The 9,941-nt window shown below is 35.1% G+C and overlaps 1 protein-coding gene across 11 annotated transcripts in view; it reads left to right on the forward strand.

Annotated features, from left to right (window-relative positions):
* The window catches only part of LOC117170590, a 267,116-nt gene that overhangs the window by 42,454 nt on the left and 214,721 nt on the right, over positions 1-9,941 (forward strand). For all 11 annotated transcript variants that reach the window (XR_004466828.1, XR_004466829.1, XR_004466827.1 and 8 more), the window contains 3 exons: positions 2,688-2,860; positions 2,942-3,320; positions 3,866-5,649. Coding sequence is in view for 8 of the 11 variants with exons in the window: in XM_033357450.1 (XP_033213341.1) it covers positions 2,688-2,860; positions 2,942-3,320; positions 3,866-5,649 (2,336 nt within the window). In the remaining 3 variants the exon portion in view is untranslated. The remainder of the gene's footprint in view (positions 1-2,687; positions 2,861-2,941; positions 3,321-3,865; positions 5,650-9,941) is intronic.

The raw sequence follows: 9,941 nt of genomic DNA on the forward strand, positions 1-9,941 counted from the left end.
AGTATGCAACCTGGCTTACAAGCCAATCCTATTATTATGGATGTGTATGCGGAGTTGCATACATTTGGTAAGTCCCATCGTGTCCACCTGTATATAAATATATATTAAAAGTAATCTTTTTATAAAAAATGGAGACTACTGTACATTTTGTGCATTCTTTCTACATTCTATCTTCCTTATTAATAATGGAGAAAAAATATCCAGTCTTTATGGAAATATTCTATCGATTTCTTTTACTCAGATTTATAGTTTTCCGAAAGAAACATCAAATATGCTATAAACTTGTGTCTTGATTCCGAATTATTTGTGTAGGTTAAATCTTACTCAAATCACGCATATCGAGAAAATTGTCCGTCTGACGAGATTAACAGCTTGAAATTAGACAGTAAATTGTTCCATTTTCTATTTATTAAAAATTTGTTATAAAAAAAACATTCCAATAACTAATTGCAAGATCATTTCCATTTCTTCCAAAATGTCCGGTCGAACAGTGAGATGACAAGAAATTGGTTGGATGACCGAAGCAGTCGGCATCATTTGACATCACTCCCCATCTCTAGACAAAGCTCTCGAAACTGTGAGATTTTGGGCGGGTTATTCAATTAATATTCAGGAAATCTATGTAAACTACTGAATAAATAAGACTAAAACTAAATTTCTTATGGTAGAAAACACAGAAGGCGAAGTTTGTTCAATATTCAAATGTTTGAATTTTTACATTATCATCTTAATAAGAAGTTTTTTTTTATACCAGATAACTGTGCAAGACTAGTTGGATTAGATTGTGTTTTGGCATGCATTTTTAGTGTCCAAATAGAAAGATGACGTTCCTTAACCAGCTGTTTTGCATAACAATTCAAAAAGAACATTTTCAAAATTTTTGAGATAATTTTTTTTTTTAATTTAAAAATTCTATGTGTAGTTAGTTGTAGTATCCAAACACTGAAAATTCAACCTCAAGAGTTTTTTTGATCTAAAAAATTAGCAGAGTTATAGCAATTTCAAAATAAACAAATAAAAATACAAATGAACATTTTGCGTCATACAACGCACTAAATAAAAAAGTGAAGAGAAGAAAACGTTTGTTTTTGAAAACCCTACCAATTTTTCGTGACGACTGTTCAAGTTTTCTTGAAAAATCGAAAATTAAAATTTTGATTGCACACTAAATAATAAAAATAAAAAATTTCATTTTGCGGTAAACTGTTCAGATACGAAAAAAGAAGAACGAACAAAAAATGTATACCCAAACAAGTTTTATAAATTTTGTATGAATCACTTTTTTATAGAACACGTAGTTTTTGTTTTAATTGTAAAAAGTAACATTAAAAATTAAAAATAATTTGCTTTTTTTGAAAACAAGTTAAGGTAAGACGAAAAATCAATATGTAAAAGTTGTTCATCGAAAAAGAATCTACAAGTCCGTTGTTAATAATTTTCAGACAGGACGAGTAGATTTTCTTTTAAGCGTAAAAATAAGAGTAAAAATAACAAATTAATTTTTTGGAAAAACGGCACAGGAGACCAAAAAAAATGAAAAGACAAAAGTTGTTTATCAAAAAAGATCTACACATTTGTTACCAACTCTTGCTATAAAAATACATTAATAATAAAAAATTAACTTTTTGGGCACAAGCTGGAATAAACCGTTTAATAACAAAGCTCTAAACCGGTTACTTCTCATCACTAGCCCAAGGCCAAGCATTGATACCAATTTCCCGGGACGAAACATAATTTTTTTTTTATAATGTGGACAAATACGATTTTTCACCATCAGTATATTTAGATATATACGACTGAGAAATCAAGTGTATCAAAATAAAGTATATTGTCACGTCCCAGAGGTAGACCGAGGAAAGAAGGTTAGAATGTGTGAATGAGACCGTAATTCGAAGAGACATAAGAAGCCGTAGAATCACAAGAACTTGCGTGAGAAAATTCATGAACGCGAAGGAACCTAAATAGGTATGCCAGGACAGAACAAATTTGGCGACAAATAGTTCATAAGAAATCGAGGATTAAGAATATCAGCGGAGTGAATGATGCCTGAAACAAAAAAACTTAGTCACTAACGGAAATTCTAGATCAACCTAAAAATATATACACCTGTATAGTTTTTTCGTTTATAGTATTTAAATTATAATAAAAAATTGATTCATTCTAATTTTTTTTAAAAGTTCAATCTTTCTTATTCAATAAATAAAAAAATTCTTTTCCTTTTTTATATAGTATATATTTTCTTTTATACTGTTCTTCATTTCAGACAATTCTTTTGCATTTTTTACTCTATTTAGGAAAAATTCTAGTTACAAGAAATATGAAAAATGGGTGCGACGTCAAAAGGCTCAACAAACCTTTCAAATAAATGTGTATTTTGCCTACTTTGATAATTTCTTGTTTCGATGGTAATCAAACTAATATACACTAAAAGAAATCTGTTTGATAAAAAATATATTTTTTTATTTACTTCTTTGGAAAGTGCCCTCTGCGTGGAAAATAACGCATATAAGTAGAGGGAAAAGTATAAGAAAGTCTATAAATTAAACATAGATAAAGAAAGCACGAATAAGGCTAGACATCATATATGAACGCTCCATGTTTAATTTGCCGTTGATGTATTTTCTTATATTTTTGTGCCAAATGCTTGAAATCATCTACTTTATCATAATTTTGTGTGCAATTTATAGGAGAAAAAATTAAATAAAACTGAAAGATTGCGATTTCGAGAAGAAGCAGAGATGCTAAAAGGACTGCAACATCCGAATATTGTACGATTTTACGATTACTGGGAGGTCACATTAACTCGTCGAAAATACATTGTCTTAGTGACAGAGCTCATGACATCAGGAACTCTGAAGACGTTCGTAATATTATTTCACGTGTATTCTGTAAAATATTCTAATGGTGAACATGGATTTAATTATCGTACAATTTCTTTTAGGTATTTAAGACGTTTCAAGAAAATTAATCCAAAGGTTGTCAAGTCTTGGTGTCGACAAATTCTGAAAGGATTGAGCTTCTTACATTCGAGGTCTCCTCCTATAATTCATCGTGATTTAAAATGCGATAACATTTTTATAACGGGAACAACTGGTAGTGTAAAGATAGGTGACTTGGGCTTAGCGACCCTTAAAAATCGAAGTTTTGCTAAAAGTGTTATCGGCACACCAGAATTCATGGCACCAGAAATGTACGAAGAGCATTATGACGAGTCTGTGGATGTTTATGCATTCGGCATGTGCATGCTGGAGATGGCTACTAGTGAATACCCATACTCAGAATGTACTGGACCTGCACAAATCTACAAGCGAGTTGTATCGGTAACTTGATTGATATTTTCTTATAACTGTATATATCGACTGTTCCATAAAATTTGGAATTTAGTTCGGGTAAGTCCATATAAAGAATCAAGTTTGAGTTCCTCTGTATATGGATGCAAATCAAATTTGATAGATTATGAGTTTTTGCAATCGAAGAAACAAGCAGAATGTTCTGCAGAACATATGAGAGTATTCTCAACTTCTATACAATAAGAAATATTTGATAGAAATCCATAATATTTTATTACGTGCAGCAGAATGGTCCGGTTTTGTTTATTTTATCGGCAAATAAAAAAAACACAAAGTTGAAGTGGTTCTATATGGAGAACATCATACACCTGATTCTGTGTACGGATTTACCCAAATTTGTTTCCAATTTGCATGTAGAGGTTTTTTTTTTAATTTCATGTCAATTTAAATGCTGGTTAAGATATAACCTTGCTCGATTATATACACTAAAGCTATTTCCCGTTTCCTCCCTTTATTTAAAGTATGTCACATAATTTAATGTAATTCTACATACGTGAAATTTTAATATTTTACAGGGTGTCAAACCACAAAGTTATGACAAAGTTGAAAATCCAGAAGTACGAGAGATTATAGAAATGTGTATCCGATTGAAAAAAGAGGAAAGACCTTTGGTTAAAGATCTTCTTAATCATGAATTTTTCGCTGATGATGTTGGTTTAAAATTAGAAATGGTGTCTAGAGATTCGGCAGTAGCAGAAGCAGAACTTTCACGAGTCGAATTTAGATTAAGAGTTTTGGATCCCAAGAAACGGAGCAACAAGCACAAAGAAAATGAAGCAATTCAATTTGATTTCGATATTCAAGGAGACAATGCGGAGGAGGTAGCATCAGAAATGGCTAAATCAAGTCTCATTCTTGAAGAGGATGCTAAGGCAGTTGCAAAAATGTTAAAATCACAAATAACCGGTTTGTTACGAGAGAGAGAGGAGCGTAAAATTAAAGAGGAAAGAGAACGGCAAGATAGAGAAACTGAGTCAAATTCAGTGGACAACATGCTTCAAAATCATCTGTTATTGCAACAGATGCAAATGCAACAACAGCAAGTGCAATCTAGCTTAAATATTCAAATACAAAATCAAGTTGGTATGCAACAACAAATGCAAGTACAGGGACAGGTACCTCACCAACAACAATCTCAGGTTCAGTCTTCTACCCAAACAGCATCAGGCCAACAGCATAGTCTTCAACCCCAACAAGTTCAGTTGGTTCAACAACAGCCTCTAATTCAACATCAAACATCTGTCGTTCAACCTCAGCAAGCGCAACAAATGCAACAAATTTCTAACAATACCCAGCAAGTTCAATATCAACCACAGCAACAACAGCCACAACAGTTTCAACCGCAACAACAGCAGCAGGTATTTGAAGGAATTGGGACAAATTCTTCACAATGTTCCACTCCTCAAAATGTGCTAGCCCAGCCACAGTTTCCACAGGTGCCGCAACATTTACAACAGCAACATTTGCAACAGGCACAACAATATATACAATTAAATCAAATGAATGTTTCACATCAAGTTTCTCATTCGTCGCAAATTTCAGCACAACAACAAAATATGCATCAACAAATTCCACAGAGTCAACAACAACAACAGGCACATGTGCAACATATTCAGCAGGTTCATCAAAATCAGGGCACATCTACATCAGTGCAAGGTCCGGCTTATTACCAAACCACACCCAGCGCAGCATCATCATATTCCAGCCCAACGTCATATCAGCAAAATGTGGCCCAGCAATTTTACCACGGTTATTCAACTACTTCGACATCAGCTATTCATGGCGATATCTTACTTGCTCAAACCACTCAACAAATATTTTCACATCCGAGTTCTTCGAGTAGTAATGCTGAAGTAACACCGGCGGCATATGTTCAGCCTTTACAGATGAAAGTAACAGTATCTTCTGCGTTAAGTTCCCAAACTTCGGTAACTGCTACTCATGCAAACACATTACAAACATCCCAAGTTACAAACGTACTAAACGTATCGAATACGTTACCACCTAGTAGTCAACAGTCGCCTATGGTGCAAATGCCCCTCTTACAGAATACCAACGTTAATTTAACAGCTATAACAACTATGCCATCTACACAAACAATAAACGTTGAACAGCAAGTGAAACATCATCAACAGCAGCAACAACATAAGAATTATGAAACATACGGGGACAGTTCCAATTTGCTAAAATCTGATACAATAGACGCAGTACTTTCTTTGCCTGTAGATATATCCTTAAATTTACACTATGACACTGCTGCTGGCTTATTAGGACAACAACCCTCTGCTATTAATGATGGGTATGTTTCTTTTTCAATAATTATTTATATTTTTAAGGTATAGACCCCAGAAATTCTATAGTCTTTCACCAAATTCAATCATCAATATTTTAATAAAGCAGTGAAACCTCGATATAATGCATTTCAAGAGACAACCTGAGCAGAGCGTTATTGGTGGAAGAGCTTTGTACGTGAGAAGTTTTATTCTGCTTAAATGGGAAGTTAGACGTACTTTTTGTTTTGTTTTTATTTTTTAATGCAACATTGTTACTAGAACTCCTTTCTAGCCATTTCCGAGAAAATCGGCATTAAAATCTTTCTACTGATTTATATAGAAAATAGAGGGGTGGTAATTAAGTTCCGGGAATGTAGATATGGCTCGGGAACTGGCAACACTGCGTCGCTTGAAAACATATATCTTGAAAAGAGGGGACCTATCTTAGTTCCAGTCGAAGTTTGAAGTCGAGAGCACGTTTGGTGTTTGAATGTAACTTTTTTAGTCGCGTCGCGAAAATGAGTGATTCACATTACAAGCAACGTGTTGTGATCCAATTTCTAGTGAAATCTGGCGAAAACCCCAAAAAAATCCTCCGATAATTGCAGGTGGTGGCGGCATCGCTCATCCTGAATATCTTCCTACCGTCGAAGCAGTCACTGGATAGTTCTATGTTGGCATCTTGAAGCGGCAGCAGTCACGCATTTTCCGTGTGCAGCTAGATGTCTCTGAGACCGGCTGGATCTCGCACGACGATAACGCGCCGGCCTATTCCTTATTCATTGCGCAACAGTTTCTGGCGAAAAAGGCTTTCCAACGTTGCCACACCTATCTTGTAGTTCCGATATCGCTCTATGCATCTTTTTTTTGCTCCCGAACATAAAGGCGCACCTCAACGGACCTTATGTTGGCGGCTTACAGGAGGTCAAGGAAGCTGTAACCGCGGTGCTGAACGGGTTTACTTTGGAGGATTACCAAGGTTGTTTCCAATTGTGGGAGCAACGTTGGAATGGTGTAGAGTTAGAGGGAGACTATTGTGAAGGTGGATAATAGAATTTTGCTTGTAACGTAATTTGCTTGTGTTTTATTGAGAAATTCCCGGAACTTAATTGCCAATCTCTGTGCAAGTGCGCTAGGTAGATGATTGATTGCGAGTGTGAATTTTGCACCTTTAGCCGGAGACTCGAAGCATGAGTCGGTGGTTAGCGCACGAGCGAAGCGACTGCGACAACGTAGACGTGTGCTTCGAGCTGCTGGCGAATGATGCAATCACACGATGTAGCAATCAATTATGCGCACGTGTATCACGGTATATATTTACAATTCCCGTATGAAACAATTGTATTAAGAGTTAACGACAAATACTAATTTTGTATTGAATATATGTGGAGTTAATACGCCCTTCCCCTGCTTGTTTCGCTAAACTGGAAAAACTATGAAAAATATAGTTCTACATAAACTAAAGAAATTGTAAATAATTCTTTATATTCAGGATATTTTATATCTTACTTTTCAAATATTCGTGGTCTGGAGCTTCATTCAGAAACTTTTCAATGTCATTTGGTGACAAAATTTTAGATTTTTCTGCTTTAAATGCAGTGGACTGTCTTTTTAAACAGGAAGTTAGCTGTCCATTGGTTTCCAGTTTTACATCATTACGGGTACGTAATGTTGATTTTACATAGAATATTGAGACAAAAGTGTGGAAAGTTTCATTGTGTCTACCAGTCCATCGAAATACGCCATCAATACATTTTCGGTTGGCATTTTGTCTTATTTGATGCTGCATTGTAGTCCTTTTTTTATTTATCAGATAGCAGATTTTTTAACGCATTCTTGGCTATTTCTACAATATCTGGTGGAGTACGCAGATTCTCAATAATAATAGAGACTAAATCAGAAATATTTGATATCATTATTCACCAATAAAAGAGAGTAATAATTGGCGAATCTTAAAGAAATAGATTTCAGAGCACTAGCTCAAAGACTGTCAGCAGTTATCGTCTGCATTATTGTCACCAGCACCAGTGTTTAAAGTTACCTATGCCAGTGTCTAAAGTGCCTCATCTCTAAATTTCGCATGCGCAGATTTTTTACCAGTGCCTAAAGTAAACCATCTTTAAATTGCGCAAATATCGAAGGTCTAAAAGTTTTGCTTAGTAGTCTAGGCACGCAAAACAAATATTCCCATGTACAATTTTTAATCAGATGTCTATTTTTCATATAAATCGACTTTTTTGGACTCAAAATAATGTTGTTTTACGTACAACTGTTTTTAAATAAGAATTTGAAAAACCAAAATGTAGTGCTGAATTGTGCTAGGTTCTCAAAACTGTTTCTGTTTGTACTTTTTAGTGTTAATTTCGAAAAACAAAAAACTGCCTAGTTTTCGGTAGGGGTGCAACCGTGCACGGGGCAGTTGTCCGTGAGCATAACTGTACACGCCGAGGGCCACTAGTACAACTGTACCGGCCCATCTCGGATGTATTTATCTGCATCATTATTGATATTATTTATTTGTTTTAAATAGACCTGCGATTCTCGACACATGCGCAGTTAAAAAAGTTTCTTACAGGGGGCGCATCGATACAAGGCCGAGGCAGCTACATCCATTGAAAAAACTAATTTGCCAATTCGCGCTAGAGGTTGGGGCTCCTCCAGTGTTCAAATAATTAGTCATGTACGTTTTCACATGGTTCACATAAGTGGCAGCTTTAATATGATCTGATTTTCAACTTACAAATTTATTTGCATAGATGGTACGCAGATAATATACTCTCAACTGTGCACGTCTCAATCAATACGATCAGAGTTTCAACTCACAAATCCACATACACAGATTGGATACTCTTCACTGTGCATGTTCATAGAGACTTCTAACTGTGCGCGTCTCAATTACCACGATAACATTTTAAACTTGAAAGTTCTAGTACACAGATGGTACCCTCTCAACTGTGCACGGCTCATTTACCAAAATCTGATTTTCAACCTACAATTTCACGTACATTAGATGGCACCTTCCCAACTGTACATGTCTCAATTACTACGATCAGTTTTTCAAATTATAAGTCCACGTGCACAGATAGTATGTGTGTGCACATAGTAACTGTGCACATCTCAATTATTATGATTATAGTTTCGACTCACAAGTAAACGTGCGCAGATAGGATTTTCCCCACTGTACACGTTCATAGAAACTCCCAACTGCGCACGTCTCAATTAATACGAGCAGATTTTTAACTAAAAAGCCCACGTGAACCTTGAATACTCCCAACTATGTACGTTTCAATTAATACGATTAGATATTCAACTCTATGTGTGCTATTGCAACAGATGAAAATGCAACAACATCAAATACAAAATCAAGTTGTTATTCAACAATAGATATAAGTACAGGGGCACGTACGGCTCCAACAACAATCATGAACATGGGATACTTCCTACTGTCTAAGTCTCAATTAATACGTTCAGATTTTGAACTCCGTTTGCGCAAATGGGATACTCACAAATGTGTTGAAAATCTGATCATATTAATTGAGCGTTGACTTTCCAGTCGAGAATCTGATCGTATTAATTAAGACGTGCACAGTTGTAAGTAACTGATCTGTGCTCGCAGACATTTATGCATAAAATCAGATCGTGTTCATTCAGAGTTGCCCAGTTGGGAGTGTGCCATCGGCGCTCGGGAACCGTTTGTAGGGTATGATCTGTGCACGTGTACAATTGTCTGTCACCCTTGGCTGTCCTAGGCGGGCACAGCCATTATTCCATTAGACACTTTTCAAGCAGTACTATATTTTTTAGTAAAATTTGACCAATACAATTTTCAATCAGATGTATATTTTTCGTATAATTCGACTTTTTAGCACTCAAAATAATTTTTATGTCCAAAAATTCATAAAAATACGAATTGAAAAAAGATTAAAGTTGTGCTGAGTTGTGCTAGATGTGTACAAAATGTATGCCGTATTACAATTTTCTCACAGAACTTTTTTGTGCGTAATGTTTTTATCCAACAATATTCAGAAATGCTAGGATAGTATACATGTGGTAACCGTTTTAAAAACATAGCATCTCATAATTAAATATTAGCCCATGTGCTAGGATACTAAAAATGGGCCTATCAAAATTATAGAGAACTAAATTTCCAACAAATTTAATGTAAAACATTTTTCCATAAACTGAATAGTTTCAGAGTTATGCCCGGGTGAAGTGAGGTATATTTCCTAGAATTACGCATACGCTGCCCTTATGACCCCATAATGTACTAGTTATGATCAGTTCATATTTGAAAAATATATAGTTCACTTTTCATACA

The sequence above is a fragment of the Belonocnema kinseyi genome, chromosome 4, assembly GCF_010883055.1.
Source record: "Belonocnema kinseyi isolate 2016_QV_RU_SX_M_011 chromosome 4, B_treatae_v1, whole genome shotgun sequence".
In the NCBI taxonomy this organism is placed as follows: Eukaryota; Metazoa; Arthropoda; class Insecta; order Hymenoptera; family Cynipidae; genus Belonocnema; species Belonocnema kinseyi.